This window comes from Pelophylax lessonae (genome assembly GCF_965119305.1).
Source record: "Pelophylax lessonae genome assembly, chromosome: 10".
NCBI classification, from domain to species: domain Eukaryota; kingdom Metazoa; phylum Chordata; class Amphibia; order Anura; family Ranidae; genus Pelophylax; species Pelophylax lessonae.
This window is the reverse complement of record NC_138777.1, coordinates 238,667,453-238,685,651: the sequence shown is the minus strand read 5'-3', so window position 1 is coordinate 238,685,651 and position 18,199 is coordinate 238,667,453. Positions and strand designations below refer to the sequence as shown.

Sequence of the window (18,199 nt, the reverse complement as noted above, 5' to 3'; positions counted from 1 at the left end):
GGCCATGCCCCATATATAAAACCCCTATCTGTCTTTATACTGCATCCACCAAGGGGATGGAGGTGTAATGCCTCTCAGCTGATCCTTTCCAGTTTGTACCATCGTTACAACTTAGTTATTTGAGTTTTGAGACAACAGACCAGTCATGGATGAGGGTGGGTTGGGGGAGGTTGAACTGTCTCCCTCTCACCTGTTCCCCCATCCATCCATTGGCAGCCATGTGCTTCCAGTGTGAGGACACTTAATTAAGAGTGTAGGACTGCAGATAAAACAGGGTGCCGTGAAGTGGCTCTGCAGCTTTCACATGCGTTTGCAAATGTGTGTCAACTAAACCCCTGTTCTTTGTATCAAGAGACAGGTCTACTTGGTTGGTGACAGACTGGAGGGTGAGTACATCAGACTGGGGGCTGGCTGACTTTCATGCACCTCTTACAATCCTTCAACCTCATTTTTTTTCTTGTTATAGGGATGGAGACACCGGGCACCACCTGCTTGGGTCTCACTTAAAGTCCCACCTAGTCCATTATGTTTAGACATTTCCTTAACTTATCTCTGATATTTATATCTGATGGGTTTTTGGCTCTGCCGGAGCATACACTGACACTCGGGACTGTGAGAGGAGAGAGAGGCGCACAGGAATACCTATGCCTGCCCCTCCTCTCTGTTGCCCATTCACAGAAGCCAGGCCTGGACTGGGACAAAAAATAGGCCCGGGGCCATTTTGGACTAAGTAGCCCATGACATGTTACCTGGCCCCTTCCCCACTCTCCATCCTGACGGATCCCCCAGAAGAAGGAAGGGGGGAAGGCGGAAGAGGTACGGGGGAGAAGCACATGACCCGACTGCCAGCTCCACTGCCTCATTTTTGACAGAACCCCCCTCCTTATATAATAGAAGCTTAGCAGAACGTGTGTTCCCTTTATATTCTCATGGACATACAGAAGTTTGGAGATTGGGGGTCTCACCACATATCGATGGCGGTTGTTTGTGTCGTACTTCCGAACAGCAGCTCAGGCGCTCGATACCTGAAATCAGAAGACCAGACCGGAATGTGAGTCGGGAACTTCCAATATCCCAACAATTCTGCAACTTAAAAGAGTTTATAAAAAGGTCCAAGTGTTTTTTTTTTTTTTTTTAAATAGAAAAGATGTACTTACCTGCTCTGTAATAAAGGACAGTCCTGATCCTCATCTTGGGTGCCCTGCTGGCACTCCAGGCTCCTCCACCCTGCTGAGTGCCCCCACAGCAAGCAGCTTGCTCTAGGGTCATTCATGTGTGCTTGCTCCCGCTCGCCCCCCCCCCCACTGGTTTTGATTGACTGCAGCTGGGGCCACTGCTGTGTCTCAGCCAATGAGGAGGGGAGGACCCAGGAGAGCCTTTACGACCACTTTAACCTCTTGACTCCGAGGCCAATTCTGACTTTCCTCATGTAAAAATATGAATTTTTTTTTTATAGAAAATTCTTTCCTTCAAACATATATTTTTTGAAAGCAGAGACCCTAAAGAATAAAATGGTGGTTGTTGCTATTTTTTATGTCGCACGATAGTCTCTCCCCCCCCCCAGCTTTGATTGACTGCAACTGGAGCCACTGCCGTGTCTCAGCCAATGAGGAGGGGGAGACCCGGGAGAGCATCCGCTCTCATGCACAACGCTGGTGTGAGATTGGGCTTAGGGAAGTAATGGGGGGGGGGGGTTGGGCTACCACACCACACTGATGGTTTTTTACCTTCATGCATAGAATACACATTCAGCCTTTACAACCACTTTAACCTCTTGACTCCCAGGCCAATTCTGACATTCCTCTCTTACATGTAAACATCTGATTTTTTTTTTGATAGAAAAAACCTCCAAACATATTTTTTGAAAGGAGAGACCCTAAAGAATAAAATGGTTGCTGCTATTTTTTTAAATTGCACACGATATTTCCGTAGCCTTTTTTGAAATGCAAATTTTCAGGAAAAAATACACTTTAATGAACTTTACAAATGCAATATAATACAAAAGATGATGTTACACCAAGTACATAGATATAAAACATGTCAGGCTTTAAAATTGCACATGCTTGCGGAATATCGACAAATATGGTACCCAAAAATCTCCATAGGTGACGTGTGTGTGTGTGTGGGACCTACGTATGTGATCACATTTCTGCATGAGCATGGGGGGGGAAGGAGGTGCTTTAAATTTATTTATTTTTTTTAAGTAAAAAATGTTTTCTATTTTATTTTTACACTGTTTCATTCATTTTTTTTTTAAATCAACTTTATTGCTATCGCAAGGGATGTTGTTCATCACCGTGTAGAAGTGATAGAGCGGCTGTATAGCCACTTGAATCTCTTCTACAGTAAAGCTCATCACTGGCTGAAAATTTTGATGGCCTTACAGGACTTGGCTAATGGACAGTCATTGGGAAGTGTCCATGTCACCGGCAGAAATGTGCATACCTGAAGATGGACCTTCCACTCCGCAGTCCAGAAGAAGGAAGACCTGGCGTGTCAGGTGATCACAGACTTGGGTAAGAATTTTGGTTCATTTAGATTTATTTTCTCTATTGGGGGATTAGTTAGAAGGAGTGTGGGTAATGTTTAGTTGGGTCCCTGGCTGGAGATGAGAAAGAGAAGTATAGGTAAAGCTTTTTTGGCCATATTTCTCTTGTGGGTGCCGGGGGTGCACTCACTCTCCTGTCACCCAAAATCAGCCAACTGTGGGCTTAAGCCAGCTGTTGGATGACATTACAGAGCCGCTCCAGACTCTGGAGGGATTCTGACAATAATGTTGGAATTCACCCAGATGCCTGACTGGCAGCTGCCTTTGGCTCTCAGTGTGCTACCCCCACACCCACCCAAGCTTTGCGCTCCAATGAGCACTGCAGGTGACATACAGTCACCACTCTCTGTTCAGAGGTGACCGAGATAAGTGCTCAGCAGTCATGTGATCGCTCAAATCTCAGGTTTGGAGCCGGAGTGCGACAGCTGCTGCAGCAAACAGGTTGAGTACATATATTTGATTTTTTACTGTCCCCACACATCTAGGTCTATATGGCAATAATTACTCAAAGTCTGCACTCTCCAGACATACATCAATAAAAACAAAAAGCGGAGCGCCTCTAAGTGTAATCAGTTTAATAAAAAGGAATCAGGCAGGTGCAAGAAAACTGCTCACATTAGGATAATATAAAAAGAGCTCATCTGTATAGTGATCTGCTGAAATATGGCGGTCCACGTCCAGGTGTTATGGTTCCACGGTGGTCATGCAGGAAATAGTGCAGGAGGGGGGAAGCGTGGTGAGCCGAAGGTCCATGTAGCTGGATGGCCGGCGGCTTCCGGGTACTTCTACGTTCCTCCAACGCTGACATGCAGAGAGACCTTGCATGACGTCACAAGTCCAGCAGTCAATCGCACAACGCGTTTCAGAGCATGCGCAGGAGCCTCTTTTCCCAAGTGCAGTGGAACTGTCAGCGTTTTAGACCACTATACAGATGAGCTCTTTTTATATTGTTCTAATGTGAGCAGTTTTCTTACACCTGCCGGATTCCTTTTTATTAAACTGATTACACTAAGAGGCACTGCGCTTTTTGTTTTTATTCCTGTATTACAGAGCTGACTTCTCTCTGCAGCTGAGCTGACCCTGGGTGTCATCCATCCCTTCAATAACCCAAACTATTTAGTAACTATAAAAATGCAAAAATTCTTGCGCTGAAGATTATATATATATATATATATATACACACACACACACCCTTTTGAAAAATCAAATTCCAAATGTGTGCTGAAAAAAAAAAAAAAATATATATATATATATATATATATATATATATATATAGATGTGAGTCCGTATATATATATATATGTATGTATATGTGCCGCAACTTAAATAAAACGATAATGAAAATAGCAAAAGAAAACCATGACACTAGTTGCGCACAACACCAATAAATAAAAAAAAAAAAATAATTAAAAAATTGCTTTTATTTTATTTATAGTGTCATGGTTTTCTTTCACTATTTTCATATTTAGTAAATATGCATGAACTCAAAATCCCTTGATGCGATATAGGTATGTGTTATGCGCCAACTTTTATCCTGTTTGTCCCGGACATATGTTACGTTTTCCTTCAAACTGATCGGATTTTCTATATTCTGGGTGAGATTTTCTGGCTGACATCTCACCAGTTTACCCAGGAGAACTCCCATTTATCTCTATGCACCCTCCGACTCACCAGAGAGTCACAACTTTAGGAGTCATCTGCTTTGCAGGAACGCTGTATGCACGAGCGAGACCGAAGTCAGCTGTAAGGAAAAAACACAATCAATGAGTTCCGCCAAATGTAACAATCGGGAAATGATTGAGCAACCAAGAGAAAAGCCGTCTTTACTTCCCCCAAATAGCGAATAGAGGCCATGGCTTACCGATCTTCACACATCCCTTATCTGTCATCAGTAGATTGGACACCTTCAGATCTCTGTTAGGAGGGAGAATGTTGGAATCCATTAATAAAATTGTTACACAGGCTGAAAAATAGAAAAAAGTCCATCTAGTTCAACCAATATAAAAATGAATAAATGAATTGAAAACCTCCATAAACAAAAAAAAAAAAAAAAAAAAAAAAGAAGAATTGATAGCAGACTTATCTACCGCTTCAAAAGTGCTACAATGAGACATTGCAGCCATGGTAACAACCCATTGAAATTGCTGACTTTAATATATTTGAACAGAGAAACTTCAGATCTTCCTTCAAATAGCAGCAGGAGGAAAAGTTTTTTTTTTCTTCATTTATTTGCAAAAAACTATTTGCATGTCTATCGTCACCAGGACTGAGTGTGGGGGAAATCCAGACCTTCGAGTTGTCACTGGAACAGGAACAGAGGGGAATCTTCCAATGGGAACATGTGTTCCTGTGACAATGAAGAGGGGATTGGCCTCACTTTGGTGAGATTTCATCTAACTTTATGTTGTGTCTCCAGAACAGGATGTGAAGGGAAATCTCCCCAATAGGACAGACAGCAAAAACAAATCTGACAAGGCTTTTATCCGTTCTCTAAAAAAATATAATGTTTTGGTGTTTGATATACAGTAATACCTTGGTTTGCGAGTAACCTGGTTTACGAGCGTTTTGAAAGATGAGCAACATCTCTTAAAAAAAAAATCTGCCTTGATATACGAGCGGTTTAGTACAGAATAAGCATGCCATCCCCTCTGTTACATAGCATTGTGTCCCTGTGTCTGTACTCTATATAAAGATTTCTACTGTTTCAGAGCGTCTCCCGACACTTATGTGACTCCTCGTGTCTCTGCTCTCCCCAGTGGGCGGGGCCGATCACTCCCGCTGATGTCATCCAGGGAGGAGAGAAGCAGAGGGCCGAGGAGTCACGGGAGCGCCGGTAGACGCTCTGATACATTAGAAATCAGCATCTTTATATACAGTACAGACACAGGGACACAATGTTATTTAACAGATGGGATGGCATGCTTATACTGTACAGTAATGTACTTTATATATGATAGCAGCATATCTGTATTTATACCAATAAATGGTTGTGGAACGAATCATCCGAGTTTTCATTATTTCTTATTGGAAAATATGCGTTGATATAAGAGTGCTTTGGATTACAAGCATGCTGCTGGAACGAATTATGCTCGCAATCCAAGGTATTACTATACTTCATATATGTCATTACAGAGAGTTCTGGGAAATGTTCTACCTGTGCACTATAAAGTTCTCATGCAGATACTGAAGACCAGTGAGCAACTGGAAACAAATGCACTTTACCTGAAAGAGAAGAAAAAATAAAAGAGAACTTTCCAACAACATTGTATGAAAAAATGTATTATTCCATTTTATATGAGGATAGCCAACTAACAGAATCGCCAGTATTCCTGCTCACCTCTACAGATTGGTGTGTATATTTTTAGGGGGCAGATCTAAATGTCCAGACAGAAGAGAAAACTAACTTCCAGTTTCCCCCCCTCCATGGGAACTGTGGACATACTGGGATCGGTGCTGTATCTCCATTGCTGGAATGACTGATCAGTGGGACACAATCTGTGCTGGAATTGTATTTCCCTACTAGATCAACATACTGTGACTGCTTAACTGACATTTTCTAACATAATTACTTCACAAAGCTGAGAGGACAGCATAGAATATACTTTTAAAGACTATTTTATGCTTTTATTAAAATAAATAGGTTGGTATAAAAATTGTAAGAATTTTATTAAAAGATCATTGAGCTTTGCAAATTGAATGAGCAAAAAATACCACTCCTGCATTGCGCATCAAATACTAATGACCTCTGCACTCTGCGTTACTTACTCCTGACCCCCCGCACTGTGCATCAAATACTAATGGCCTCTGCACTCTGCGTTACTTACTCCTGACCCCCCGCACTGTGCATCAAATACTAATGGCCTCTGCACTCTATGCTACTTACTCTTGACCCCCCGCACTGTGCATCAAATACTAATAGCCTCTGCACTACTTACTCCTGACCCCCCGCACTGTGCATCAAATACTAATGGCCTCTGCACTCTACGCTACTTACTCCTGACCCCCCGCACTGTGCATCAAATACTAATGACCTCTGCACTCTGCGTTACTTACTCCTGACCCCCCGCACTGTGCATCAAATACTAATGGCCTCTGCACTCTACGCTACTTACTCCTGACCCCCCGCACTGTGCATCAAATACTAATGACCTCTGCACTCTACGCTACTTACTCCTGACCCCCCGCACTGTGCATCAAATACTAATGGCCTCTGCACTTTGCATTACTTACTCCTGACCCCCCGCACTGTGCATCAAATACTAATGACCTCTGCACTCTACGCTACTTACTCCTGACCCCCCGCACTGTGCATCAAATACTAATGGCCTCTGCACTACTTACTCCTAACCCCCCGCACTGTGCATCAAATACTAATGACCTCTGCACTCTACGCTACTTACTCCTGACCCCCCGCACTGTGCATCAAATACTAATGACCTCTGCACTCTACGCTACTTACTCCTGACCCCCCACACTGTGCATCAAATACTAATGACCTCTGCACTCTACGCTACTTACTCCTGACCCCCCGCACTGTGCATCAAATACTAATGGCCTCTGCACTCTACGCTACTTACTCCTGACCCCCCGCACTGTGCATCAAATACTAATGACCTCTGCACTCTACGCTACTTACTCCTGACCCCCCGCACTGTGCATCAAATACTAATGGCCTCTGCACTCTACGCTACTTACTCCTGACCCCCCGCACTGTGCATCAAATACTAATGACCTCTGCACTCTACGCTACTTACTCCTGACCCCCCGCACTGTGCATCAAATACTAATGACCTCTGCACTCTACGCTACTTACTCCTGACCCCCCGCACTGTGCATCAAATACTAATGGCCTCTGCACTCTACGCTACTTACTCCTGACCCCCCGCACTGTGCATCAAATACTAATGACCTCTGCACTCTACGCTACTTACTCCTGACCCCCCGCACTGTGCATCAAATACTAATGGCCTCTGCACTCTGCGTTACTTACTCCTGACCCCCCGCACTGTGCATCAAATACTAATAACCTCTGCACTCTACGCTACTTACTCCTGACCCCCCGCACTGTGCATCAAATACTAATGACCTCTGCACTCTACGCTACTTACTCCTGACCCCCCGCACTGTGCATCAAATACTAATGACCTCTGCACTCTACGCTACTTACTCTTGACCCCCCGCACTGTGCATCAAATACTAATGGCCTCTGCACTCTGCGTTACTTACTCCTGACCCCCTGCACTGTGCATCAAATACTAATGACCTCTGCACTCTATGCTACTTACTCCTGACCCCCCGCACTGTGCATCAAATACTAATGGCCTCTGCACTCTACGCTACTTACTCCTGACCCCCCGCACTGTGCATCAAATACTAATGGCCTCTGCACTCTGCGTTACTTACTCCTGACCCCCCGCACTGTGCATCAAATACTAATGGCCTCTGCACTCTACGCTACTTACTCCTGACCCCCCGCACTGTGCATCAAATACTAATGACCTCCGCACTCTACGCTACTTACTCCTGACCCCCCGCACTGTGCATCAAATACTAATGGCCTCTGCACTCTGCGTTACTTACTCCTGACCCCCCGCACTGTGCATCAAATACTAATGGCCTCTGCACTCTACGCTACTTACTCCTGACCCCCCGCACTGTGCATCAAATACTAATGGCCTCTGCACTCTATGCTACTTACTCATGACCCCCCGCACTGTGCATCAAATACTAATGACCTCTGCACTCTGCGTTACTTACTCCTGACCCCCCGCACTGTGCATCAAATACTAATGACCTCTGCACTCTACGCTACTTACTCCTGACCCCCCGCACTGTGCATCAAATACTAATGACCTCTGCACTCTACGCTACTTACTCCTGACCCCCTGCACTGTGTTAAATACTATGCACTGTGCATTACTTACTACTGACCAATGCGCTGTGCATTACTACTGACCTCTGTACTGTGCATTACCTACTACTGAACTATGCACTGTGCAATACTTACTACCAACCTCTGTTAAAAATGTGCATTACTTACTACTGAACAATGTGCTGTGCATTACTACCGACCTCTGTACTGTGCATTACTTACTACTGACCTATGTTACCTACTCCTGACCCTTGCCCTTTTTGTTATTTACTACTGACCTCTGCATTACTTACATCTGACCCCAAAACTCTTCAAACCTTCCCTACTTCGTTTTATTGGTGCCTTGCTAGGTTATTTACTGATAAAAAGCATTCTGCACCCTGGTGACATTTGATCACTTCTATGTTAAGGTAGATCTCATGCTCTCTCCAGGGTTGCCTACTCCTGCTTTAAAGGGTCAATCCACTAAATATTTATGGCTAAGTCACTCAGCGTCTTTTACTGTCTCCCAGGGTTGCTGTGGCAAAGTTCTCTGTACTGCAGTTCCTGGCTCAGCCTCCATCACAAAGTTTGATTTAATATATTGAAGGATGATAAGCCTCAATGGAACTATTTCATCAGCTGTAAAGTGTTACACAATGATGAGATGTGAGCACTGTGGTGACTGCAGGTATCAGTGTCCATGTTCAGAACGATCCCTGTGGAGCCCCTTAGATCCTATAGGGTGTACATTGGTTCTCGACATCTGGCAACAAAGTTGAGATTAGGTCCCACCTACTCCTGGTGCTAAACATCTCTCTCTGTTGATTTTTAAAAGTCCAGAAATTCATTGAAGAGAAGAAACTCTAAAATTTAATAGTGGATGACAAGAGTGGGGCTTAGTACAGAGAAGGGGCGTGGCCTAATCTTGACTTATTACAGACTCCACTTGCAGTCTGGGGATAAAATTAACGGGGGATCCAATTGGATCAATTTGAAGATTAACACAAGTTCCTGGCGACATTACAAGGAACCTGCACTATTACTATCTCAAATTTTACACTATGCCTGGTTTAAAAAGAAGTATTGGGTTTCCTTTTTTCCCCCAATTTATACTTCGGTGGATGCTGCATCTGTCCCCCCAACACCGCCCATTGCTCGGTTCTGTCAGTCACCGCTCTCCACTCTGCCCCCTCCTCACTCACTGGAGTGCTGGGCTGCGGAGGGGGTGGGAGCAGCCGGCTCAGGCTCTCAGCAGCTCACTGAGTGGCTGACCCAGGTATCGGTCCAGGCACCTGGCGGATCCTGACTTTGTGGTCATGATGAGGCGGTGCCTGCACCGACTTCTGTAATATCAACAGAGAAATTACTTCAGTCTGCTCTCTGCTGAAAACGGGTCACAGGAGTGCAGAACAAACTGCACTGCTGTGATCCATAGAAGATGTACAGCCAAACGAGCTTTCCCTGTACTTCTCCTTTATTGTGAAAAAAAAAAAAAACACTCTAGTCACAGCAGGAAGGTGAAGGTGGAGTCCCAGGAAATTAGAAGAGAAGGTAATTTAACATGCCAGTATCTAGCAAAAACAGGCTTTTATATTAAACATAACGATAGAGAAGTGCCAGTGTGTTCCAGTACCTGGGCTTCTGTGAAGGGGGTCTGCATGTTCTCTAGCAGGCTGGCCAAGTCTTGTTCACAGTAACCCATCACTAAGAAAATGCTGCAAATACAATGAGAGTAAAATCCAACAATAAGACACACCGATACCTCATTATTCAGCAAACTGCTACATGCACACTTGACATAAATGTGTTACCATTTCCAAATCATTTGTCACTCTAAATTTGTACACGGCACAGGCAGACAGGTGCACACATGTAAATCAGGACTGAGCAATTCAGCTTCCTGTGTCACCTCTCTGTCACAACCTCTTCACTGAACCACAAAATGAACATACACTGCTAGTTTATTATTTTTTCCCTCCATGCACACAAATGGGATGGGACGTACAGTAAGATGGAGGAACCCCCCCCCCCCCCCTCCCACACACACACCTTTTTATAAAAGTATACAATGAATGTTCATAGAATAAATCAAACCTGAGGGTTTGATCCCCCGCACTGTGCATCCGATACTAATGGCCTCTGCACTCTGCGTTACTCCTGACCCCCCGCACTGTGCATCCGATACTAATGGCCTCTGCACTCTGCGTTACTCCTGACCCCCCCCCGCACTGTGCATCCGATACTAATGGCCTCTGCACTCTGCGTTACTCCTGACCCCCCCGCACTGTGCATCCGATACTAATGGCCTCTGCACTCTGCGTTACTCCTGACCCCCCCGCACTGTGCATCCGATACTAATGGCCTCTGCACTCTGCGTTACTTACTCCTGACCCCCCGCACTGTGCATCCGATACTAATGGCCTCTGCACTCTGCGTTACTTACTCCTGACCCCCCGCACTGTGCATCCGATACTAATGGCCTCTGCACTCTGCGTTACTCCTGACCCCCCCCGCACTGTGCATCCGATACTAATGGCCTCTGCACTCTGCGTTACTCCTGACCCCCCCGCACTGCGCATCCAATACTAATGGCCTCTGCACTCTGCGTTACTCCTGACCCCCCGCACTGCGCATCCAATACTAATGGCCTCTGCACTCTGCGTTACTCCTGACCCCCCCGCACTGTGCATCCGATACTAATGGCCTCTGCACTCTGCGTTACTCCTGACCCCCCCGCACTGTGCATCCGATACTAATGGCCTCTGCACTCTGCGTTACTCCTGACCCCCCCGCACTGTGCATCCGATACTAATGGCCTCTGCACTCTGCGTTACTCCTGCCCCCCCCGCACTGTGCATCCGATACTAATGGCCTCTGCACTCTGCGTTACTCCTGACCCCCCGCACTGTGCATCCGATACTAATGGCCTCTGCGTTACTCCTGACCCCCCCCGCACTGTGCATCCGATACTAATGGCCTCTGCACTCTGCGTTACTCCTGACCCCACCGCACTGTGCATCCGATACTAATGGCCTCTGCACTCTGCGTTACTCCTGACCCCCCCGCACTGTGCATCCGATACTAATGGCCTCTGTGTTACTTACTCCTGACCCGCGGCCATCTTGGTACACCAGCGGTGAAGCAGTACACCCAGCGTGCTGTTTGTTTTACTTATCTTCCTAAACGTAAGTGCAATCGCTTTGATATTTTAATAAAACGTTATACATACGGAGAGCACTAGACGTTTGCTTCCTTCCTTTGCATATTTACATTGTGGAAGAGGTCCAGAAATAGCTTTCCAGAGCAAAAGAAGACTGAAGCAATTTGATGTTATATCTGCTGTCTGACCCTGCAGGGTCTTAGCCTGAAGGTGAGAGGCAGAGAATGCTTTGGTGATGGGATCATAGGAACACTGTGATAGTCATCATATGCATGGATTTCAGCACCCGATTTGCACACTTGGGATTTCCTCTTTCATCGGACTGTAATTTATGTTGAATCAAGTCTGCTCTGTTTATTAAGCTCTATGGATTGGTGCCAATGTATTTCCATAGTATTCCACCTAGCTTGTGGAATCATCTGATGCATTTATACATTACATGGACTGGTGCCTGTTTAATACTTATTATCTTATGCAGCTTGTGGTATATTTGATTGCGCTGCACTTGTGTTATTTAAACCTGAAGAATAGTCTATTTGAAAAGGACAGGTGCCCTTTAAATCTTCAGGGAGAAAACAGGCGCCACACTGAGTGCAGTATATCAGGATCATACGTTTAATAGACAAAGTGAACAGGTACTCACAAGCGGTGTAATAAAAACAACATGGCAGTATTGCAAAGTGAAATGATGATCCCAATGTCCGGATTCAGGATGGCACAAGCGGTCTCGAAGCCCTGGGCAGTAGCGAATGGAGGATCGATACTTCCCATACACTAGGGACACAGCACCGGCCGTTCTGACGTCACTTCCGGGATGCGTACTGGCGCCGGCGACGCGTTGTCGGAGCATGCGCTCCTTCCTCAGGCCCTTGCTCAGTGGACTAGTACATGTTTGTCATTGGAGCTTGCAGAAGTTTTTTGGACACACATCTCCCTAGTTGTGCGCCAGGTCCACCCCCCCTTTTTGCCCTTTAAATCTTACCTCTCCAGGTGATTTCCCACCACCACTTCCTTGAGCTCCACTATGTTGGGGTGCCGCAGCTTTAATAGCAGTGTGATTTCCCGCAGGCTGCTGATGGGGATTCCTGAGTGATGAAATGGAGATAATAATATCAATGACACTATCGGGATATTACTGTCAGGTGAGGACGAGCTCAGTTGTGCATTCAGATCCCAGTGCCCCTCCCCCCCACTAAAAGCGGTAACTGTACTCAACCTATCATATACAGTCTATGCATTCCCTCCTTCCTCCCCCATCCCTACATGTCCACTGATCAAAAGACACCCCCCCCTTTCCTTCATCAGGCTGCATTCACAAGTCAGTGTATTGATCGCGGGCAGAATCACTGCGATTCCGCCCGCGATCCAGAAATCATTGCAAATTGCGGGACGCCTGTGCGTTGCCCGTGATTTGCAATAGCACCGCAAACGCTGTGCGATGTTGCCGCGATTTCTGCCTGCTGAATCGCGGTAACATCGCGCAAAAAAAAAGTACAAGAGCTTCTTTGGCGTGTAATGCGTCCCACAATTTTTCTTGCGCGATGATACCGCGATTCGTCAGGCGGAAATCGCGGCAACATCGCACAGCGTTTGGGGTGCTATTGCAAATCACGGGCAACGCACAGGCGTCCCGCGATTTGCAATGATTTCCGGATCGCGGGCGGAATCGCGGCGATTCTGCCCACGATCAATACGCTGACATGTGAATGCAGCCTTAGGGCTTGAAGTGAAGCTGCTCAAACCAGCTGCTGACAGACTTCTCAGACTTAACTACCGTATACTTTGCATCCAGTCCAGTATATATATATATATATATATATTTTTTTTTACATAAAGCCTTGATAAAAGGGGGGGGGGGGGTGTCTTTTGACCCTAAATTGTGTTGGCCCTGTGAAAAAAAAGTAGTGGGGTCCCCAGCACTGCAAGTCACAGCATAGATCACCAGCACATCATGGATTCTCAACATAATCTCCACACATTTAATAAAGGGATCAGATTACAACAATAAAGGTGCAACGTTTCAGGGGCGCCCAGGACCCCTTCGTCATCACGTGCCGGACCCAGGGATCGGGTCCATCTCTGAAACGTTGCACCTTACTTGTTGTGAGGTTTTTCTTTAGTAAATGTTTGGAAATTATCTTGAAGGTTCACGGTGTGCTGGTGTTAATATGATTTATGATGTTACCGGTCTCCAGCACCCCCATATACTTCTTGCCATTTCAGGGAATGTGTGTGATGCGATTATTATACGTGCCCAGCACTGTAAGGGTTAAATGATCGTTAGTTCTAGGAGGAGCTGAAGAGGGTGGGTGGTGCTGAGGGTGGTCCCTCTGTGTCATCACATCCAATGTGGGGCTATTAACCAGAGGAGGCTGCAGACTGCAGCCAGGAGCATCTTAGAGAGTCAGCTTTGTGGGAGCGATCGTGCAGATGGAAGGAGTATGATGGAGCCCTCGCCTTCCTCACTCCTCGTTCCTCTACCTCTAGACTTAATAAGCAAGCATTTAACCCTTGCACTGGGGGATGGGGGGGGGGGGGGGTGCCCATTAGAAAGGTATTTTTTTTCCCTTGTGCCTGGGGGTGGGTAAAAGAAAAAAAAAATGTTTGGGCTTCAGCTTTACATTCATCCAGGCCTGGAATGCACCGAACTCACCGTCCTTCTCTTTATCCATCCTCACTTTCTTCAATGCCACAATCTCATTGTTGCTGGTGTCCCTGGCACGATCTGGAAGTAGAAGGCAACAATGAGGGATCCCAGCAGGTGAAAAAGTTGCAAAAATAAAAAAAGCACACTCTGAAACAGGGGCGTACTAGCAGGCATTTAAAGGATGAATTCTAGTCACAAATTCATGCCTGGATCACAAGACTGACCAAACAGAACTGGCAGGTATCTTAGTACACATACACTAGATTGCTAAAACTTTTATGGCATCCCAGTCTTTGGGCTTTCCCCTCACCTCTTGACCCGAGGACAACGAATTTCCCCTCACTTCCTGTCCCAAGGACAGTGGCCTTCCCCTCACTTCCTGTCCCAAGGACAGTGGCCTTCCCCTCACTTCCTGTCCCGATGACAGCGGCCTTCCCCTCACTTCCTGTCCCGATGACAGCGGCCTTCCCCTCACTTCCTGTCCTGACAACAGCAGCTTTTCCCACACTTCCTGTCCCGATGACAGCGGCCTTCCCCTCACTTCCTGTCCCGATGACAGCGGCCTTCCCCTCACTTCCTGTCCCGATGACAGCGGCCTTCCCCTCACTTCCTGTCCCGATGACAGCGGTCTTCCCCTCACTTCCTGTCCCGATGACAGCGGCCTTCCCCTCACTTCCTGTCCCGATGACAGCGGCCTTCCCCTCACTTCCTGTCCCGATGACAGCGGCCTTCCCCTCACTTCCTGTCCCGATGACAGCGGCCTTCCCCTCACTTCCTGTCCCGATGACAGCGGCCTTCCCCTCACTTCCTGTCCCGATGACAGCGGCCTTCCCCTCACTTCCTGTCCCGATGACAGCGGCCTTCCCCTCACTTCCTGTCCCGATGACAGCGGCCTTCCCCTCACTTCCTGTCCCGATGACAGCACCTTTTCCCTCACTTCCTGACCCGAGGACAACGGCTTTTCTCTCACTTCCTGTCCCTAGTTAGAGGTCCTGGAATGCTGGAGAAAACATTTCACAAGGTACAGATATATACAAAAACCTGTTTGGTAGTTAAATAATATAAATATTTAAAAAAAAAAAAAAAAAAACATATGGGGGAGATTTACTAAAACTGGAGCACACAGAATCTGGTGCAGCTCATCCTAGGAACCAATCAGCTTCCAGGTTTTGTCAAAGCTTAATTGAAGAAGTTTAAGTTAGAAGCTGATTGGTTACTATGCAGAGCTGCATCAGATTGAATCTCCCCCATGCAGTCCATCCAATCTGCAGTCGTCCAGCAATCAAACTACAAGTCCCAGCTTGCAGAACTCTATCAGTCCCACATCTGAAGCTGGCCTTGCCCACCTCTCACCATCTGCCCCCCCCCCTCCCCCATACTCACACACAATTCCATAGGTCCCTTCGCCAATTCGATTTAACTTTTCAAACTCTTTCACACTCCGACATCGGCCGAGCTGTAATGAGAAAGAATAGAAATCATTAAAGGAAACGATCGTTGCTCTGATGAGAAACACGCTGTATGGGAAAGATATTCACTTCAAGAAATGCTCTGTGCTAAACCTGAACATATTAAAGGACACCGGTACCGAGAAACCGTGCAGGCTGCCACTGCTGAACTCTTTATGAAAATGCTATCTGCCTGGCTGTTATTTTTATCCATAGGCCTCGCCGCCATTGCCGGTAAGGTAACCCGGCAGTGTAGCCTTGCGGCTTCACAGGCGGGTCCTTACTGCGCATGCGCGAAGCCCGCTGTGCATTCGGGTAGGCTCGGCGGCGGGGGGGGAAGGAGGAGGGGGCCAAACTTCCAAGATCTGCAACAAAGTTTGTTAAAATCCCTGTGATGTACAGAGATCACACAGAGGGGGATGGGGGGGGGGGGTGCAGCAGCCCCCTCCTACTTACCTGAGCCCCATCTCTATACAGCAATGTCCAGGACTGCCTCGGTCGCCCAGGACTCTCCTCCTCATTGGCGGAGACACTGCCACGGCATTGGCTCCCACTGCTGTCAAAGTAATTCAGCCAATAAGGAGAGAAAGGGGGTGGGGCCGAACCGCAGCCTTGTGTCTGAATGGATACAGGGAGCTGTGACTCGGCTCAGGTGCCCCCATAGAAAGCTGCTTGCTGTGGGGGCACTCAAAGGGAGGGGAGGGAGGGGCCAGGAGAGCCAAAAAGTGACCCGAGAAGAGGAAGATCCGGGCTGCTTTGTGCAAAACCAACTGCAGAGGAGGGAAGTGTAACATGTTTGGTACTTTTATTGAAAAAAAAAAAAAAAGGGAGACTTTACAATCACTTTAAGACTATGTTACATTTATAATTGGGGGGGGGGGGATATAACATGGTATCAGTGGAGCCCCCCCCCCAGCCTAAAAACAGCCTTCCTCTGCTCCCCTGAGCAGCTGTCACATTTGCATTCGGTGTGGCTGTGAGCGGCTCCCCCTGTACAGCCGGGTCATTCATTCAGAGATCTGTAAATGAATAAATTACAACTCCCATCTGCAACCGCAGCTGACAAACTTCTCAATGCAAGGGGAGTCCACTAAGCACCGCCCCTGGAGGCCACTGACACCTCCCCCAACTCTCTAACTGAAAGGCCGTATCTCTGTATATAATCATGCTGGGGGGAGGAGTCCCTGTATAAATCATGCTGGAGGAGGAGTCTGCCGCAGTCTGGTGCCACAAATTGCGGTTGCAATACTTTTGCAAATAAATAAATAAACTTTCTTTTTCCCTACAATTCTGTGTGCATTTATTATTATTTTTGCAAAAAGAAGACTTAGCCCTTCAGTGCCGGTTCACACTATAGCGAGTGCGGCGATTGCATGTAATATCGGAGCGCACTGCTCCTTCTTTATATGGCTAAATCCGCACTGCACCTGCACAAAAGACGCACAGGAGGCATTTTTTCAGCCACATCAGGATCGGATCGCACAGCAGTTCACACTTGTGCAATCCGATCCTGTGCGAACTGTCAGATGCCAGTGCGATATGCAATCAAACTGGGGGTGTCGTTAACATTACATTGACACCCCCTGCGTATCGCATATGGCAGTTTGAACTGCCAGATGTGCGTTTACGATGCAGGAACAGGAGCAATACTTACCTGAGTCCCCTCTCAATCCAGCGATGTCCACGAGAGCCTTGCCTCTCCGGGGATTCGTACTCCTGATTGGCTTTTGGCAGCAGTAGAATGGCTGTGAGTCAGCAGAGGAGATTACACATAATACAATAATACATGGCAGGCACAGCCCAGACTTCTGGGAATAAGAAAGGAAATATAGAATGCATATATATATATATATATATATATATATATATATATATAGACTGCAGCATTTCCAGGGACCATGCTGGCTGAATTCCGGGTTCTGATCCCAGCACAGCCGGACTCACCCTGTCCCTCTCCGGAACCGGGATGAACTTCTCCTCTCGGGCGCTCTTCAGGCGGATCTGGTCCAGCTCCGGGTCCGGCTCCGGTGCCGTCTCAGTCATTGCGGAGATCTCAGCACGTGCAGCCCCTGTACACAGTGCAGGGCGATGGGTCTCAGCGCCCTCTAGTGTTCCATATAAAGAATGACCACAGCTGATCCTGCAAAGAATTGAAACCAAGTTACCATGTCAGAAGCAATCATATGCCGGCAGTTATACAAATCTACACCAACTAACTGGAAATCAGAGATAATCTTTGGAAGGAACGACGGGCATGGATGAAGAACTACCAAATAGGGGGTACCACAAGATAACGCCACCAGCTCTGACACCCTGCGACCAACTAACTGCCCCCGGCTTCCAAGAGCGACCAACTAACTAACTGCCCCCGACTTCCAGGAGCAACCAACTAACTGCCCCCCCCGACTTCCAGGAGCAAGCAACTAACTGCCCCCCCGACTTCCAGGAGCAAGCAACGAACTGCCCCCCCCCCCCGACTTCCAGGAGCGACCAACTAACTGCCCCCGACTTCCAGGCACAACCAACTAACTGCCCCCGACTT

The 18,199-nt window shown here is 47.0% G+C and overlaps 1 protein-coding gene across 1 annotated transcript in view; it reads right to left on the bottom strand.

Moving 5' to 3' along the window:
* The window catches only part of CDK10 (cyclin dependent kinase 10), a 29,872-nt gene extending 12,075 nt beyond the window's left edge, over nt 1-17,797 (bottom strand). Inside the window, exons 1-9 of the mRNA XM_082270237.1 lie at nt 17,602-17,797; nt 15,593-15,665; nt 14,216-14,287; nt 12,545-12,647; nt 10,036-10,117; nt 5,703-5,770; nt 4,410-4,462; nt 4,220-4,289; nt 966-1,025 (exon numbers count right to left, since the gene is read on the bottom strand). Of these exons, the coding sequence (XP_082126363.1) occupies nt 966-1,025; nt 4,220-4,289; nt 4,410-4,462; nt 5,703-5,770; nt 10,036-10,117; nt 12,545-12,647; nt 14,216-14,287; nt 15,593-15,665; nt 17,602-17,700 (680 nt within the window). The 5' untranslated portion in view covers nt 17,701-17,797. The remainder of the gene's footprint in view (nt 1-965; nt 1,026-4,219; nt 4,290-4,409; nt 4,463-5,702; nt 5,771-10,035; nt 10,118-12,544; nt 12,648-14,215; nt 14,288-15,592; nt 15,666-17,601) is intronic.
* Nucleotides 17,798-18,199: the final 402 nt, after the last annotated feature.